An 18,854-nucleotide genomic window follows, 5' to 3' on the forward strand; every position below is an offset into this window, starting at 1 on the left:
TAAAATACTGTAATAATACTGGGAGATTTCCTTTTTTTCCTTTTCCTTTCCTTTTTATTATAATATATGGATGGCTAGCATTTATAATCAATGAGAATGAGCTGAGAAACAACATTGGAGGTGAAAATATTAACTCTTAGAATATTTTTGGTCCAGGTTATTGCTTTAACTTCTCATCACTGTTTCATTAAGGTCAGTGCTTTGACATAACATAGAAACAGAGGCCTGTGAGAGAAGGACAGACTGTAAAACTGTCTAATTTGTTACAGAAAACCAAAGAAATGTATTTGTGCATTCTTATGATTCATTCTGTTAACAGTTATGTTAAGCTTAATTCCCATTTGCACTTTGTGACATTTTTTTTGAGCAGGTGGAATGTTTTAAAAGGTGGCTCTAGAGAAGAGTTGGCCCTTGGTTTGTTTGTGACCAGATCGAGGGTAGGAGGGCTTGATAAAATGTCCCCGCACTGGCAAGGTGGCTTTTATTTGCTTGTCCTTGGAGCTGATAACTCCTAGATTGCGATTGTGTGAATGAACTGAGGTCCCTTCACCACACCACGTGCGCACACACACACAAAAAAAAAGACAGACAGGGAGAGTGGTAAGTGTCATTAATTTCTCAAGACAGGTGCTCTGAAAATTGATTTTAGTAGTAGATAGTATTTTGATGTCAGGAAACTGTGCCAAGGTTGGCTGGATTTCAAGAATCCATTTATAATGTGGATGAATTAAAACACTCTCCCTCAGCAGCGGCACCTGTCCGTGTGGAACTTTAAAAACCTCTGTGAAAGGACAATGTTGGCACAAATAAAACCATTTTCAGATTCCTAGCTATACAACTGCTACACTTAAAGGACCATCCTGGTATTTCTGTAAATTTTAAGTCAGAAATTATTAAAAGTACAACAGCACTGATTTAAAGTGCAAAGGTCTGTTCAGATCAGTATGAATGAACTGGCAATAATAAATTTGAAGTCTCAGAAAGGCCCCTTTCAGAGTGTTATATTATAATGTATTATATTAAGTATTATTAGATTATTGGTATTGATGCAGGAATAATGACTATAAATTGTCCTGCAGGACTTTTAGCAGCATTTTAATGATGTAGCTGCTCAATGTGGAGCTAATTATATATATTTTACATACAGTTTGTATAACAATGCAGCCTAATTTACAAGGCGTTCATGTTTTAGATTTTATTTTTAACAACTAGTAACTATAGGGGTCAAATAAATGGTGTAAAAAGTACAATATATTCCTCTGAAATGTAGTGGTGTGAAAGTATAAAGTAATGGTTACACTCAAGTAAAGTAAAATTGTACGCAGATACACTACTTCAGTAAATGTAAGTAAGTAGTTACTTTACACCAGTGCAAAGTACGTATTATAGGGCAATGGTGGAATTAGAATTCATGGTAAATTTGGGTTCATATTTATTTTTATGCAAAAGAAATAAATGGTTTAAAAGTTCAGTAAAGTGTCTGTGATATCAAATGTTGGGTTTGTTAAATGTAATGTTTATACAAGACTGTTAAACAGTAACTAGTTACCAATCTACTTTCATCTATAGCATATATTTTTACGGATTATGTGTGTTTCTTCTTCTGGTATGAGGAAAGTTAAAGTCCAGTTGTATTAAATCAAACAACACACTCTGAGAACTTTCATTTTTATTTGACTGAAGTTAAATGAACCACAAAGACTTGCAGAGAGTGGTGGAAACTTTAACAAAAGTGATATTTTTCATTCATTAAAAAAAAACCCTCTTTAAAAAAGGACTAATCTTTACTGAGTCAGTTTGAGAGGTGGGATCAAAGGAGAAAGGAAACACAAGGGAGGAAAAGGTAGAGAAAAGAAGAGAGAAAGTAGAGAATACTAAAAAGGATGTGAAGTCTCTGCTTCACTTCTGTCAACTTTTTCTACCATAGCAGCAGCCCAGATTTACAGACTATTTATATTGCACCAGAAAAGTGCTCCGAATGGAAAAAAAAGAATCACATTCAAGTTAATGACAAAAAACATACAATAGGTGACATGACCTCAGAGTGATCTATAAAGTGCCCTTTAGGTTCAATGGTGTTAGAAAAAGGAGAGAAAAACAAAAACATAAAAACAAACTTTTTTCTTTGTAAGAAACGTGCTGCTTTATATTCAGTGGCAAGCACAGCTTTTCTCTCAAACACCCACGCACACAGCTTCATTTTAGTGTTGCTGATCAGTAATACTTCTGTTAAATGTAGTTCATACATATATTTACTGTATATATAGCATGAAAGAACTTAAAATGTGTTTTTTTCCAAGAACAATTTACAGCATTATAAACAGCAACAGGCATGAGAATATTAATATAATCATGATGCAAACATCTCAGAGAAACTATCATCAGTTTTAGTTGTCGCTTCTCGACCTCGAGACCGTTTACATGTCCAACTTTCTACCATGTAGTAAAAGCAAACACAAGATACAGTTTCATGCTGCTTTCATAGCACTACAATAAAAAACATTTTATTCAACACATTTGCTATCACCATAACAAATGATATGGATTAATTATTTCCCAGGCTAGCCAGATTTACACTGAACACACCATGTCATATAGAATTGTCAAAATAGTAAACAACATTGTTCATCAGTACAAATACGATGAGAGTATTTTCCTTGATTTAAAAAAAAAAAATCTGTTCCATGATGACAAAAACTATAAAAATGATCTTTCTTGAATCCTTACCAGTGGCTAAAAAAAACAAAGCAAAACATTATTCTACAAAAGGCTGCAGTGGCGATTTCTGATCACACAACATAATGTATAGACAAGGCTCTACGGAGGGGTGTGGCCGATTTCCTGAAATGTGATTGGCTAGCATTCCTAAGGTAATCTGGTGTTGGTCTAAGGATTTGAGAAAGTTGTGATCATAGTGCCATTGCAGTTTCTTAGAGAAATAGTGCATGTAGAAGCCAGATTAAGGCCATGCTAGGACCCTTCCATTGAAGGGTGCTCAAATACTGTGCTATAGTGTACATAAAAGAGCTATTGAAATGCATTAGTCTTTTCCAGCACTGTAGATTTTCACAGGACAAGGGTAGAAGGGAAAGAAACGGCGTATCAGGGGCCAGCTCTTGTCATTCATCATCGCTCATGCCTATGGATAATAGATTTCAGCATTCAATGGTGCGTCTCTCCCGTTTTTTCCCCAGCACCTTTAAGGAGTGACCTACCCGCACTGAAAAGATATAAAGACGTAGGCATATTGGCTTGACAAATCGCTGTACAGTCTCAAACCACCATGCTGTGGATGTGACTCACAGTCCGGCATTACAGTACAACATGCTGCTACAGCAGCTGGTTTGAAGTCCCTGTGGCTTTTTGTTTTCTTTATTTTTATTGTTGGTTGGTTGAATGCAGTCAGATGCTGCCATTTTAGTCGACTCCCTCAAAACCCTGTGCATTCTCCACAGCCATGAGGAGTTTCTCTCTCAGGTCCTCAAATGATTCGTAAGTGGGAAGATCCAAGCGGTTGAAACTGGGGAGAAAAAAGTTTGATTGACAAATAACAAAAACTTAACGTGGTGTTTGGTTTGAAAATGCAAAAAATAAACTTCAAAGTTTGACTCTCATGTTCTCCACTGAGTATTTTAAGGCATGCTATCAGCATGGCTCCATGGACGGCAATGTCAGTCTGTCGGTCGATCTCAACAACTACTGGTTGGATTGCCATGAAATTTTGTACAGACCTTCAGGTTCCACAGATGACTTTTGTGATCCCCTGATATTTTCTCTAGCACCATTGGCAGGTCAAAGTTTTCATTTATTTTGTGAAATAGCTCTACAAATGCTTGATGAACTGGCACAAAATTTTGTACAAACATTTGTGGTTCCCAGACTATGTATCTTAGTGACTTTGGTGATCCCTGACTGTTTCTCTAGTGCCTCCAGCAGGTAAAATGTTTATGTTTATGACCAAATACCTGAAAAACTAACTACATTCCCATCAGCTTCAGCTGTACTTTTGTTTAGTGCTAACCAGCAAATGTTAGCATACTAGCATGCTAAACTAAGATGGTAATCATGGTAAACCTTACTCCTGCTTGCATCAGCATGTTAGCATTGTCATTGTGAGAATGTTAGCATGGTGATGATAGCATTTAGCTCAAAGCACTGCTGTGACTAGTACTTAAAGCCGCTAGCATGGCTGTAGACTCTTAGAGTTGTTTGTTCTTTGTGTGTGTGTGTGTGTGTGTGTGTGTGTGTGTGTGTGTGTGTGTGTGTGCAGTAGTGACATACCACGTGTGAGCTCTTGGCAACTTATCTGGTGTTCCCCACTGCTCGATTGTGAACAGCTGAGGACCATTAGAACCTGTAACAAACAAAAAACAATAACAAAAAAACGATAACTATGATGACATAGTTGAGATGTGGGAATACTTTTATTAACCTCTAGGTAAATATACATATATACATACACACATTTGTGTGGATCTAACATTTTAGCAGTCATAGAATCTTCCTCAAACATTCCTCATCTGTTTTACACATTTATCAATCTGTGTACAGTGAATTCTTGGAACTGTAACTGTTGACTCATCTTTTCTCAGAAAACCATTTTTGTGGCAGTGCTACATAAAGCTCAGGACCTGCAGTTTAAACAGATAATATAGTATATGATTTTAAAGAACTGTTACTGTTATATAAGCAGGAAATAAAGGACACCTGAAGGTGTCTGGTGAGGTAACATACCATAAAGCTCGGCAAAGCCATTCATGGGCACTCGTGACGTTCCCGTAACAAACTGGAGGAGTCGGATCCTCTTTTCAGCATCCATCAACAGGACAACCTGACGAGACAGGACAGATAAAATCTCTCAGTGACAAACACTTAATTTAATAAATACTTCACAGAATTAATTTATTATTTAATCACTACCCTGAAAAAAAAACACATTTAAAATTGACAATCTCCACCCCATGATACTTTCTCACTTCCACAACTATACCACAGAAAAGAAGATTAAATTATTCAAAGCAGCAAAGCTTTTGCACAGTTTTGCAATCTAGCCTCTGTGTGTGCGCGTGCATGTAAGAAACCCATAAAATCAAACAGCACAAATTCAAACAGAAGCTGTTTGAGCCAGTTCACTTAATCAGATGACATGTCACTGTTGTCTGTGTGTGTTGCTTGTGTGTGTTGTTTGCTGTCTGAGTGTATTTGCCTGTGTGACTGTGTGTGTTAAAGCTCAAGTCAAGACAGATGATAACCAGGGCCGGTACTACTTCAGGCGCTTTCATCAGAGCAAACAAGCTTGTTCTTCCAAACAGACTTTGATCTTCAAAAGCGAGGCCAGCAAACCCGTCGCAGGCTGGATGGTGGGAAACATGACTGGAACCAATGTTTATTATGAAATGTCCAGTTTCTGTGACTAATATGTAGCAACATGCAGCTGACGATTTACACAGTACGTGTCTGCAAAAATTTGTTGTGTGTGTGCATGTTTTTGTTGCACGTATTTACGAGTCTACAGGTTTATGTATCACAGACGTACCTTCCAGAACCACTGTATAACAGGATGGTTTGGACAGTAGCCGTTCTTGTAAACAGTGTGCTGTCTCCAGTCGTTGACGTCGACGTCACCCAGACCACACATGAGCAGCTACACAGAGTCAGAAGGCGAGGGAGAAGAGAAAGAAAGCATTTACAACCATTACCACTTCTGAAAAGTTAAAGTTAAAATACTCAGTCACATTGTGCAGAAATGTAATGTACACAGATATGACAATTGGAGGAGAGGATTCAAGATCTGTGATACTGATTAAATAAAGAATCCGTACCTCCAGTTCGTTTTCATCAAAGATCTTAATCAGATCTATGAGAATGAGCTCAGTGAAACCCTGAAAATTAAACAAAAAGGGAATTAAAACATAATTCTGAAGAAACATCCCACTAAATAATTTTTGAAAGCTACAAATATTGAAGGACGAAGTTTTAGATACAGAGGTTGAATTTAACTCTTATACTAAGGGCCTCTGGCATGTCAACCCAAAGTCTTTGGTCACATCGCCCCTAAGTGGCGACTGTATTATTGCACATAAATACCTCCAAGAAGGCGTTCATCTGTTTCTGGACCCGATTGACAAACCTCCACTGTATAACCAGGCTGTCAGAGGGAAGATTATTGAAATGTGAATACAAAAACAAGTTTTAAGACATTTTGTTTGACAATGTAGTTTTATGATAATCATTGCTAAATGCCTGTAACTACTCATTAAAAGACAAGGATGAAGTAAGAGGAAAATTATTTGTAATGTTCTCACTCAATGTATTCCTGTTTGTTCTCATTGGTGACCACCATGTCTGAACCGCTGGGCTTCAGGTCGACCTGATACGTCTGATAAAGAAAACCACAATAAAAATAAAGGCCAAGATACTCCTCAAACCCAACTATATTACTTTACTGCAATTAAAAATGTGGATTTTAACAGATTCAAAGTGACCAATTGAAGTCTGCGCACCTGTCCAAAGTTGTCCTCATCAATACAAAACCTCAGGTCCAGCTCAGTGGGGTCATTCTCCAGAATCCACTTCAGAGAGTTGTAGTATTCACTGTCCTGCAGGGATGCAAGGCAGGGCAGATAAAAATTAAACACAAAAGAAAATTAAGTCATTAATTGGCTTTTATTTGTGATTTATATTGTGCTCAGTTGTTAATAAAAAACACATGCTGATTGTTAAAATAATTTAAATTAATCAGCAAATTAAAAGCATATTATCAAAAAAATAAAATTTCAGTCTACTTCACAGTAGACACTTAGTGGCCCAGAATGGCAGAATCTTTTAATAATCAATCAGTTAATAATTTAGTAGCAGTGAGATCTTACCACAGACTCCATGTCTTTAAGGGAGATCTGTTTTCCCAGCATCATCTTGTAGAAGGGTCGGATAAAAAAACCTAATAAAGCAGAAAACAACATGAGGCTATAACAGTATGTGTGTGGAAAAAAAGTTTAAAAACATCAATGAAAATGTTGCTCAAGTGTTCTCACACATGACAAACCTGAAAATACACCTAAGAACACAATATCAATAAAAGATAATTTTACTATCTATAATATAATAATATAGCATTAAGCAGCTTACCATCCAGTAGTTTTCCATGAAACACAGCCATTCCTGCCACCCGTCCGATGAACTTGAAATAGGAGAGGTGATCCTCATTGCACAGGCCAGAGTTGGGATTGATTTGGAGAGTGTAGTTGTCCCTGCAGAGACAAGAGCACAGAAGAACAAAGTCATTTCAAGGTTATTCTGCTCAGAGCAGTAAGTAGTAGCAATGGATTTATTTCTCCTTGTCCCTTTGGTTACAGATATCTTAAAAAAAAAAAAAAGGTAAATAAACATAATATATTGACTGAAATTTCAGTGTTATTTGCAGCTGCAAGCTATTCAAAGAGGAAATTTAACAAAAATGAAGAAAATGGTTTTGATGAAAGTGCTTTGAGGATTGGAGTGAGGATTGATAAATTAACACAACTTTGTCCATGATTTAATAAAATAAACATTAAGTACCTCATTAAAATAATCTTGATTTAAAAAACTACGACTGTGATTCATGAGTCTTCCAGACATTTAGTGATTAAACTGCAGCTCTCTCTCTCTCTCTCTCTCTCTCTCTCTCTCTCTCTCATATTGCAAAACATTGTTCAAATATTGCACATTATATTGTTGTTTTCACTAAAACTGTTGTGTGACTTCAAAAGGTAAAGGGTAACATTTTAAGAGTTAGAGTATTTTTATGCACCCAGGAGAAAGTGGAGACAGAAACCTTCAAGGTGGTTGCTAAGAATCGGCTTTTCATTTAACTACAGCTGCATGATGATGTTAAAATTACATAAGGACTGAGTTATTTGCATCAAATTCTTCATAATAGAGAGCTTGAGTCATGTGAACGCACTCACACTAGAAAGACGTGTTAGACGCTCTGAGAGAAGTGTTCCACCAAGATATCCCCAAAGATCCAAAGGTGGTGCTACTTGGTGCAATTCCTGAAGGCTTGGAGGGGAAGGCCAAAATCTATTTGTTACAAATCCCCTTGGGGCTGTGATCAAATGTATTACAATTAGATGGATGAAACCTGAACCTCCAACCTACAACATCTGGATTCAAAAAGTTTGGGAACTGTATGAAATGGAACAAATCACACATGCGATAAGGCTGCCAAGACCCATATCCATAAAGAGGTGGAATCCTGTAATGCGACTGTTAATGCAATAAGGGAATTCTGAAACCCCCTTTTTCTTTTGTGTGTGTGTGTATGCATATTATTATTATTTTTAAGTTATTTTTTATTTATTTTTATTTTATTTTTTTCTCAAACATTGTATTGTAAAAACTACATAGATGTCAAGGCAGCTGATAGAAATTGTAATGATGTCAAAACTGTACTGCATGTATGGAATGCTGAAGTAAAAATAAAACCTAATAAAATTAGCTGTGATGAATAATCACAATGTGGTTTAATATCAAAGGTTTGAAGTTTTAATCATACTGTTATTTTTTATTAAATCAAGCAAACTTTAATCAAAGTAAGGGTTCATTCTCAGATTTCCTTGCCTTTTCAACAGCTTAATTTGTATTATTGATTTTTTGTTACCTTTACCCTACATGGCAAAAATGAGAGAGAATCAACTGAGTCGTAATCTATTGTTGATGGTGCCAAGAAAAAGGAACAAAACATACGACACTTTAATTATCTTAACCTGTACTGTATGTGAGAAACATTTGTTCCAGGATGGCTTTTTGAATGAGAGGAAAAGTAAATCAAAGTAAAAGGAAACTTTAACAAGTCTCATAGGGAAACAATACTAAAGCTCTGCCCCTTACTACTCTTTGTGGAAAAAGCCAACCAAAAATATGAGTGGAGGATTTTTCCATGGCTGTAAACATATAGGAAGGTTCCTTTACTACATCAGCTTTGCTTAACACTATGTCCAGTGTCATATCCTGTTAAATACCTCAAGGCTTTAAACCTCTCTCTTCAGTTAAATCTAAAACAAGCACACATGAACAAGCAGAGACTTACGTGGCAGAGTATTCAAACAGGCCATAGTAAGGATTGAACATCTCCTTAGATAAGAGGAAGAACCACTCTCTAGCCACACCACCATAGTCCAATCCTTTCTCTGACTCAAACTCGATCCACAGCCGTGCCTTCAGAACATCTGGCCTCTTCAGGGACATGATTCGACGGTACGACTCTTCAAAGATGTTGTTCCTGTGTAACTTCATCTCAAATCGGTTGGGGATGTCAGCCTGGAATAAAAAAAAAAACAATACTGTGTTAAATACAGGCAAAGGTGGGAAGTATGTGATCTTACAAAGACAACAAAATGATTTGGACTTATCAAAGAAGACCAGGAAGTGTAACTGCTGCTAAAGGTGTTCCTACAAACTACTGACTCAAGAGTTTGAGTACAGTATTGTTATATGTCATTTACAACAGGCTTGTATAGAATCTTTCTTATTATTTGGCGTACATTATTGAATGAAGATTGCTGTAAAATGCAGATTGCAGAATTAATTTTGTAATGGGGCAAAATGCAGAAAAAGTGCAGGGTGTTTCTGGACGGATTGCAAGCCTGTTGTAGTAATTATTACATCTCAAAAATAAAATGCACATGTTTCCTCTTTGAAAACAACATCATCAGTGTAAATATTACCCTCAGCATGTTAATCATGCTTGCTGACATTAAGCATGCTCTTGCACAAGACTGATCACTGTGTCAAATCCATAGTCAGTGCAAATTAATCTCAGTTTAATTATTATTGTCACTGTTCACCCAAGATTAGATTCCAGCATTAGGAAACAACAGTTAGGGAAAAAACAAGCAGTAACATGCAATTCTGCACTCAACCTACAAAGAGTTAATCACAAAGAAATGTGAAATGATTGCAATGAATATTTAACATGCAATAAATCTATCAAACTCAGTCATGCAATGTCAAGTAAGTGTGAAGAAAGTTGAATAAGAATGCAACCAAGCATAATCAAAATAGAAGCAAATTAGACTTCTTGTGCAAGGAGAAGCTGTGAGGTTTTGACCAAATTTAGCTTTGCCCTGACATTGTTATGCAAAGGTACCCCAGCAAAAACCCAGAAACCCAAAACAGATCTAAAAATCACTTCTTACCGGTTTCTTTAATTTCTTCCTGAAGTAGTCGTATTTCTGCTTGAACTCTCTGGAGTAGGGAACAGCCTGCAAGACAACAAACAATGCACACAGAAATGGTCAAAGAGTGATGAATGTCTTTCTAAACATTTGGCTTGTGATGTCAGTGTTTTAACAGGAAAACTATATATGCTTCTATTTCTTGTTAAAACACTAAAAACTACATAGAGTGTAACCTGAGGAGAGGAATTGGCAATGAGGAAGAACAATATCTGAAGTGGAACACAGAATGATACAAAGGTGTTGGTATATTAAGTGACAACCGCAGTGACAAAGTGATTTATCTTTGCTGTGCAAAGGCTGTGTGTGTGTGTGTGTGTGTGTGTGTGTGTGTGTGTGTGTGTGTGTGTGTGTGTGTGTGTGTGTGTGTGTGTGAAAACAAGAACTTGTTGTTTCCGTGTATCAACACTGCTGTGGCAGAGACTCTCTGAAGTAGTGGGGCAGTAAGAGGAAACTACTCACAGGTCCTGTGATAGCTGGACTCTGCAGACGAGGGTCCTCCCACTGTGTGTTCTTTGTATCTGGACGAAACAAACACAAATAAAAACAAACTCTTAAGGCAAGAATAGGATTCACCAAGACTTTAGTGAAATCTAGGCATTTACGAAGCAAAAATCCGAAACATTTGCTGGTTTCAGCTTTTGAAATATGAATATTTGCTGCTTTTCTCTGTTTTATATTGTTGTAAATTTAATATCTTGACTTTCAATTTACAACGGGTTGACTTTTAGTTGGACAAAATGAGTAATTTGAAGAGGATGCTCTGGGACATGTAAATGGAATTATTTCATCATTTTCTGACATTTTATAGACTAAATGACTCAAATAATCCAAGAAATAATTGACAGATTAATCAATGGTGAAAATAAATAATATAATAATGATAATAAATTCAGCTCTACACATCTTTCAGTTAAGTGACACTGTTGCACTACATCAGGCCATCAATACATTTTTAAACAGCCTGACCTGTCAAGTAAGTTTCTGCTGGAATGGATGAGGTGCTTTGCTGTCCCTGACACTGAAAATTCTGTGGCTGCACTGCAACCACTACACACTATAAAAAGTAACTTAAGAGAAAGGCAGATAAGTAAGACACACATGACCAAATACAAGCACGGAAGAGACAGAAAGTGGTAAGATGGACTTGTCTTACTGTGGTCAATGTAGAAGGTGCGTCCATCTGAGTGAACTCTTTCTTCCCATCCAGGCTAAAAAAAAATGGAGCAAAAAAGAGAGCAATAGTGAGGAAAAAAAGCACACAGTCACCATTAGAGAGCACTAATGGCCATGCTCAAATAGTAATTTAAATCCATCCACTTTTTTTTCCTTTTTTAAATTTATGTTTGATTGAACTTGACTGACCATTTAATGGTCCAAACACTTACAGCCCAGCACTGCAGGCAAGGCAAGCTTAATCAAACACCACAAAGGAAGGAAGGGATTTTCTCTCCTATTTGAGTCATGTCTGAGACGTCATCAAGGCAGGGATACGACCACAACATAAAGGTCAATCACCACCAGTAGTTCAAACCAGTACGTCACCACTGACACAGTGACCACTCACTACAGTGTCACAGGCCACACACACTCGTACGGCACCAGCAGTCAGGCAATTAAAAAAATTACAGTAGACTGAGAGTAAAGAGGTGGGGAAAGGGACCGAGTCAGACAATCTGTCAAACATAGTGTACCTACAGTATGTGTGTTCCTAAGTATGCTGCTACTGCATGAGTGGGATAGATGAAAACACAGGCAGCATACAGCCAGTTCCGTCCTCTAACATACATATATAGCTCCTTTTGTTTCTCTTGAAACCTCCATCCCTCCCTCTGCCCCTTATTCAACCCTGTTCTCCTCCTTCAGTTCTTCATGTTCATTCTCCTTATCTCTAACAAATGCCCAGTGCTTCTCGCCTCGTTCCACTTTCCCAACTCGTCTATCTGTGCCTCAGACACTGAACCAGGTACACAGACATGGAGCAGTCTGAGGGATCCCGGGAGAATGGTGGGGAGCTCCAAATGTTAAATCATTAACAGAAAGGGTGTTGGTGCATGGAGAGGGCACAGAGAGAGGAAGTGGTGTAAAATTCTGATGAAAAGGAAGGAAGAGATACAGTCCATCCATGCCGGTCATGAGAAAGAGAAAAGATAGAAAGAGAGGGAGAGGACAAAAAAAAAGCGCAAGGCTGTCTGCAGGCATTTGACCAGACCAGACCAGACAGGTAAGTAGGCAGGCACCAACCAACCTCCTCTGGTAGGTTCTGCCAAACAGACATGGCCAGGTGTGGAAGAAGTAGCATACATTAGATCCACCAGAACGAAGAGAAAAGAGAAAGAGAAAAGAGGGAGAGAGATAACACACACACACATGCACACACCACACAAGCCTGTGAGATGTACAAACCATGAAGCTTTGATTATTCAACAGCTACCTACGGTAACATTTGGCCCACTTGTTGGGAGTTTGTCTTTGTCAAACAGATAATAGTGCAGGTGACAGACAGTCTCCACCTCCTAATTAGGGATTATCACAGCCCCCAAACTCTGCTTTCTCATCCTTGCCAGTTACAGTCTCCCTCTTTTCTAACAGGACCAAAAAGGAAATGTCTAAAACAGTCTGTTCACATGATCATCTCTGATCTTTTAGTGCAAAAGCCACTCCATCCATCCATCGTTCAAATTTCAACATGGACCACTGAGTTAAGCTGTTTAAGCTGACCTGCAGACAAAAACCACAACAAAAACAAAGTGAAAAGTGAAAAGTCACTGACGGAGCTGAATAAATACATTCTCTCATTCAAAGTTTAGCTTAAGAAACTGGTTACACAGTTATGATAATCTAATCTAATCATCTTGGTAATGGAACTTGTAAATGAGTAAACAAAGATAAGCTATTATTGGGATCTATTAATGTGCTTCATGGACAAAAGTTTGAAATGCACTTGGTCTAATTGTGACTGTACATACAGGAAGAGGACCAAGGTCGCCAGGCTCCATTAAGTTCTTATTCCTCATATGGACTGGATATTTCAACCTGGGATCCTCCTGGTTGTCAAGAGAGAAGAAGGGAAGGAAGAGATACAGAAATGCATATGAATTATTCCAAAACAGGGTGAAGAAAAAGATTTTTTTTTAAATGGTAAAAACAACATTTTACTTTTGCTCTGGTTTAATTATAAAACAGGTCTTCAATATAACACATTTACTTAAATAAGGATTTAAGTAAATGTGAAATTGACTTGAACCACCAGATGTCACCAAAAGATCCTGGAAGATCGACACTAACCACTGTCCTATATTGTGTCTATTTGATAACTCAAACTGTCAAATAATGCTCATAATCACATGCAGAAACAATAAATATAAACCACTTGTGAATTTTGTACCTTCATTTGCTAACACTTTATTTTAGGGTCCTAACAAGTTTCCTGGAAAGAAGACTGTTAATTGGTACTAATTATAAGGAAAATACAGACAAAGGTGTCATTTCAGTTTAGTAGTTTGCATTGAGTTTCTACACAGCTATTGATTTTGAGAGGAATTTTCATGAAATTTAAATCAAAGTAAATACTCATTCATTATTCATTTATTATTAGAAACTTTATATATCCTCATGTATGCTGCATTGTATGCTTGTTGGCAGAACTTGTGCTGACCTGCTGTACACTGAGGTTATGCACGTAATTCACTGGAACTGAAAATTGTCTCTTATTTTCCCTTTAACTATTACAAAATAACATAGGTCTATCCTGAAAACGTACCAGGAAATTGTTAGGAAATAACAGACCTGTAAAATACAGCGTCGTCCTTCATTCATATTTCAAAAATCATCTTCTAGCCTAAAGTACAATTCAGCCTGTTACCACAGTCTGTTAGCTCACCCAGGTGGTGATTCTGCTGTTGTGGTCGATGAAGAAAGGCCGTCCATTGGGGGCTATCCTCATCTCCCAGCCTGGGGGCAGGAAGCTCTGCTGTGTCTTGTGCTGTGACTTGGGGGAGCTGTAGGGGGATGGCTGTGGTGACTGCGGGTTGGAGAATGTGTCCTTTACTGCCCTCCGCACCTGGATGTTGTTGGCTCCCTGGAACCAAAATGGAAAAATTAAAAAAATGAAATGTAATATTATCACTCCTGTTAGACTAAAAGGAGAGGATTAAAGTTGTAACCGAATATGGATGACTGTCAGCATGAAACAAATCATCACTGATCTTTTGAACACAATGGACAACAACAAGGATGGAAACCAGTCTTCCAAGAATTGCCTTGGCATTCTGTTAGAAAACTGAATAAGAATAGAAAATGTCTAGGAAAAACCATCACCATCGTCACCACAATATTATATCTGAGAAAGCCAGGGGTAAATTCTGTTGATTCCCATTTAAAGAGGGGGGGAGGAAGCTAATCGACATCCATGCTGCATACTCCCTCGACCTGTCAAGTTGTCAATCAAAATGTCAACAGAAAATGCATCAAGGCTTGATAAGTTCTAAAGATTTCAGATTGTACTGATTCCTTGCATATTGCCTCTGAGGCTTAATGGTACAATAACAACTTTTATGTAGATTTTCACTGGATAATGTAAAAGTCCAAGAAAAACTTGGTTTACTGTAAAACTACCAGAACTCTTTGTAAAATCTACTTCTGGTAACAGATGGAGATATTGGTTGAGGCTAAAAGAAAAATGAATCAGAAGATAATACCACTTTTCCAGAAACCATTTATCTACAAGAGGCCTACAATTACTGGTATTTCAGAAGCTTCTAAAGCAACAGACTAAAGTTGCTCAGGCTAATGAGTGTTCCTACATCACATTCTTTGAGCAGCAATTATCACTGACTTATCTAATTTTTAACAAGAGAAAAAGACTGCATTAATTAATCCACAGACCTCCCACCTCCTCTCAAAGTTGTAATTACAATATTTTGCTTTGAGTGTTTCACTTCTTTCACTTTTACAATGCCTTGTTAACACAGACACGCACACACACACCTTAATTAAACCTCCTTCAGGTCTGTTCCCTTGGCAGTAGCACAGGATCTTCACCACCGAGTAAAGCCATTAAATGCAGTAGGAAGTCAAAAAGAGACTTTTTAAGATACACTGTGTTGATCTTAATTATCCAAGTTTGTGTGGTATATTTATAGCTACACTGCATAATTTAAAGTTTAAGTTCAAATGGATTTTGTATATATACACACATACACACACACACATAGACGTATGTGTGTAGCCACTATGAAGACAAGAAGGGTTGACTTGTATCTTACATGAGCAGCAAGTATTAAATAGGGATAAGAATAAAAATTCTTAAATCTTCTTTTAAAAAGGTATTCATAAAAAGATGCCATTCAAATGCTTCCCATGAGATGTAACAATAGCATTTTAATTTGCTTTTATAGTTGCCTTTGTGTTAGTAAAATGGCCTATGAATTTAATGATATTTAGTTTCCAAGATCAATATCATTGATTTGGATATCCCCGGGTTTACTTTGGCAAATTACAACAATCATTTCAAATAATTTATTCATCCAGCAGTAACTTCTGTTTGTGTTATTGCTATAAAACACATTTTGCCACAGAATGAAATGCTGACTGTGCCAAGAGTGCATATTGTTCATAACAACTCATCATTGTGAATAACAAAACCGAAGTAAAACTCGGAACCATTTCATGTGACTAATCACTGTTTAACGGAGATCTGTTTTGGCACTCGGTCATCAGCTCATTCTCCGGTGAAGATGAAAAAAGAGCAGTATGAAAAAAGAAAATCCTCCTCAATAAAGAGATGAAAAGAAGAGATGGGAAGAAAAGACCGATAAATGATTTCCATAAGGTTGGCAATGATGAAAAGAGAGGAAAGCAGCATCAAGACAGAGTTAACCTGAAAGAAGGAGAGATAACATTAGAATGGTGTAAAAATTAAGAAGGAAATTGAGGATTGGCTGATGTAGATGTGTGAGGATCATGATTTGGTCATCTTCTAAGAGATGTAAATGGTGATACAATGAAGAATTGCTTGACAAGAAGTGTGGAAGGGTAAAGATTGGAGAAAATAGGAGAGAGAATTAAGCAGTCCTTGGAGTGAAGAGGAAAGGATAAAAGTGTGGCGGAGCGGAACGGCGCAGGTGGCTAATTCTCACCTCGAAGGGTGGGGAAAGGGTGACAGTAGGGGAGCTGAGACTACGAGGTCGTCGGACTTGGGGCTCATGGAGGTGGTTGTTGGAGGCTTCGGAAGAGGAGGAGGGGGTGGGTGCGGGTGCCAGGGCAGAGGCTCCTCCTGTTGCTGCTGCTGCTGAGGTGCTGGCTCCGTCTTCAGTCAGCTGTCAGTGAGAATAGCACTTTTGAGGTTAAGTGGGGTTGGAATAAGGCAAGCGATGCTGTTTGCGAAAACAAACTTGTTCTCATCATAAGCCATGTTGTCAGAGACGTTTGTCTGCCACCGGAAAGGTCTGGATGCAAGCTTTTCTCTCAGGAAAATGAGTTCCTAAAATGTCAAAAGCATGGGTCATATAGGCCCAAAAAGATAATCATTTATTTTGCTTAAAATATAATTATTAATGATTAAGATTATGCAGCCAACTACAAAACAGGGACGAAGGCTTGGGATCAGTAACATAATGTACTGAAAAATGAAAGTTGCTGCTACAATGGGTAAACCCACATTTTAAATGGGCCACGACTATGTACCACAGTGAAAGCAATGCTATAAAACTGTTGTGTAAATCATTTGGCAGTGTCCTATCCTTTTGAGTAATAAGAAAAACAGATGAGAATCAGAGAATGAGAAGAATAAAGTGATGAAAGACAACAGATGAACATGGCGGTATTCTGATAAAAGCAGAAATGAAAGGGTGGATTTCAAAGAGGAGAGACATGAGCATTAAACATACACCCAGTCCAGTAGCAGTCTCTCCCTGAGCTCAGACTATGTGGAGCTGCCTCATTTGCAGACAGAAAGACAGGGGGAAGACAAGTGGAAAAACTGGGTAGAAATGGGAAAAGGGAGGGAAAAGTGGTGGTTGCAGTTCCATGCCAGGGTTTAGAAAAGCGTGACCAATATAGAGTTGCACTTCATCCAGAGTACCAAACAAAATGCTAGACAAGAGAAGGAAGACATACAATAAAGTTGGACAGAGTAGGAAACCGGACAGAGAGAAAGACAGAAAAAGAGACTTTGAGGTTGCAAAGCTGTGTCTCTTTCCATCATTCTTTATGGCTACACAGAGGATAAACACAGGGGGAATAGAGGAAGAGGTCCAACACACAGGCCCTGACAGGGGCCGAGGTCGGGTCCAGCCAGCCTTCAGACCTGCTGTACCTGCACAATTGGCCTAGTCCAGGTAGTGGTACGGCTGTTATGGTTGACGTAATAAGTTCTTCCCTTGCCGTCCTTCCTCTCCTCCCATCCAGGGGGCAGGCCAGGGGTGGTCAAGGTGTAAGCATTCGCCGAGGGAGACTGGCCAAGTGTAGAGAAAGAGCAAAGCAAAAACAACTCATCAGTACAGGCAGACATGCGTTAGGGACATGTGGAGGGAATATTTTAATATTTTAAAATTATTCAGCACGGAAAGAAGAGTCAGGGCGCAAATAACTGTCTGTGCAAGTGGACAGAAACTGATGTTTTCAATAAAGTCAAGTTGAGAGTTATACCAACATACCACATGTTTTTTTCTCAACATCTATCAAGAACAACAAGAGCTTTAAAATCTTTTCCCATCTCAGCTGCGCAGCAGTGACAGAAACAGTTTCGGAACAATATATGACAAAATTAGATTTTTTACTCTAATGGAAAAGTAGGTGACTGCGTTTGACATGAACCTTCACACACGACACAATGAAACACAGTAATACTAAAATAAACACCACATGGGGCAAAGTAGTGGATCATTACTACTTTGTTTACTTTTGAGTGAACTATTAGCCCTATGTAGAATTACTGAAATAGTCAACCAAACGATCACAACATTAACTGTGGTGATATTTTAGATATCAAAGATGTGGAAAGATAACACCCTCAAACATTGGACACTAGAGATGTCCTGAGACAATCCTAAGAATCAGAGTTGTATTCTCCAGTTAAACTTTTATTCATATCATATCAATAATATAAGTTTAAAAACTTGATATATTTGAACCAGAACCACCAGTATTTGAATCAAGTAGCTTGTGAAAAATAAGGTGTGTAAGATTAAGTAGTTTACAGCCGTTATATCAATGTGTCAGATACATTTAAGTAAATATAAGTATCGGGTCGGATACCCAATATTAAAAGACTCGAATCAGGATCCCTATTGGACAAATTTTATAATGCTGCTTAATAGCTTGTTTTCAGTGGCATTACTTAATACTGACTACCAGGTTGCCAGATCAAGAGACAACACACGTACCATTGTATACCACAAACACAGCAACTTTGGGACAACTGCTGATCTAAATAAGCACATCAGCACGTCATAAAATCACCAATAGCTTGGATGGCTTCATCATCTGATCAATTTAAAGAACAAATCAATCACCTGCCAGCAAGGATGTGCATTTTAATGAACGTTTACACAAAGTCCACTTCAGAAAGAATGTTAGCTGTATCATTTTTTATGCATTATGTGTCACGGAAATCTGGCATATCATATGAAAATG

General features: G+C 37.9%; 1 protein-coding gene across 10 annotated transcripts in view; it reads right to left on the minus strand.

Moving 5' to 3' along the window:
• Window positions 1-1,652: 1,652 nt before the first annotated feature.
• Window positions 1,653-18,854, minus strand: part of nedd4l (NEDD4 like E3 ubiquitin protein ligase) — a 49,107-nt gene continuing 31,905 nt past the window's right edge. For 8 of the 10 annotated variants that reach the window (XM_044173539.1, XM_044173536.1, XM_044173537.1 and 5 more), the window contains 18 exons: window positions 17,536-17,673; window positions 16,358-16,537; window positions 14,101-14,298; window positions 13,187-13,264; window positions 11,374-11,428; window positions 10,680-10,738; window positions 10,179-10,244; window positions 9,071-9,300; window positions 7,129-7,250; window positions 6,870-6,940; window positions 6,504-6,599; window positions 6,306-6,379; window positions 6,088-6,148; window positions 5,823-5,882; window positions 5,537-5,644; window positions 4,735-4,831; window positions 4,282-4,354; window positions 1,653-3,520 (listed from right to left, as the gene is read on the minus strand). In XM_044173539.1, the coding sequence (XP_044029474.1) occupies window positions 3,418-3,520; window positions 4,282-4,354; window positions 4,735-4,831; window positions 5,537-5,644; window positions 5,823-5,882; window positions 6,088-6,148; window positions 6,306-6,379; window positions 6,504-6,599; window positions 6,870-6,940; window positions 7,129-7,250; window positions 9,071-9,300; window positions 10,179-10,244; window positions 10,680-10,738; window positions 11,374-11,428; window positions 13,187-13,264; window positions 14,101-14,298; window positions 16,358-16,537; window positions 17,536-17,673 (1,869 nt within the window). In that variant the 3' untranslated portion in view covers window positions 1,653-3,417. The remainder of the gene's footprint in view (window positions 3,521-4,281; window positions 4,355-4,734; window positions 4,832-5,536; window positions 5,645-5,822; window positions 5,883-6,087; window positions 6,149-6,305; window positions 6,380-6,503; window positions 6,600-6,869; window positions 6,941-7,128; window positions 7,251-9,070; window positions 9,301-10,178; window positions 10,245-10,679; window positions 10,739-11,373; window positions 11,429-13,186; window positions 13,265-14,100; window positions 14,299-16,357; window positions 16,538-17,535; window positions 17,674-18,854) is intronic. The other 2 variants (XM_044173533.1, XM_044173534.1) reach the window with 2 other exon arrangements.

The sequence above is a fragment of the Siniperca chuatsi genome, linkage group LG18, assembly GCF_020085105.1.
Source record: "Siniperca chuatsi isolate FFG_IHB_CAS linkage group LG18, ASM2008510v1, whole genome shotgun sequence".
Classification (NCBI taxonomy): Eukaryota; Metazoa; Chordata; class Actinopteri; order Centrarchiformes; family Sinipercidae; genus Siniperca; species Siniperca chuatsi.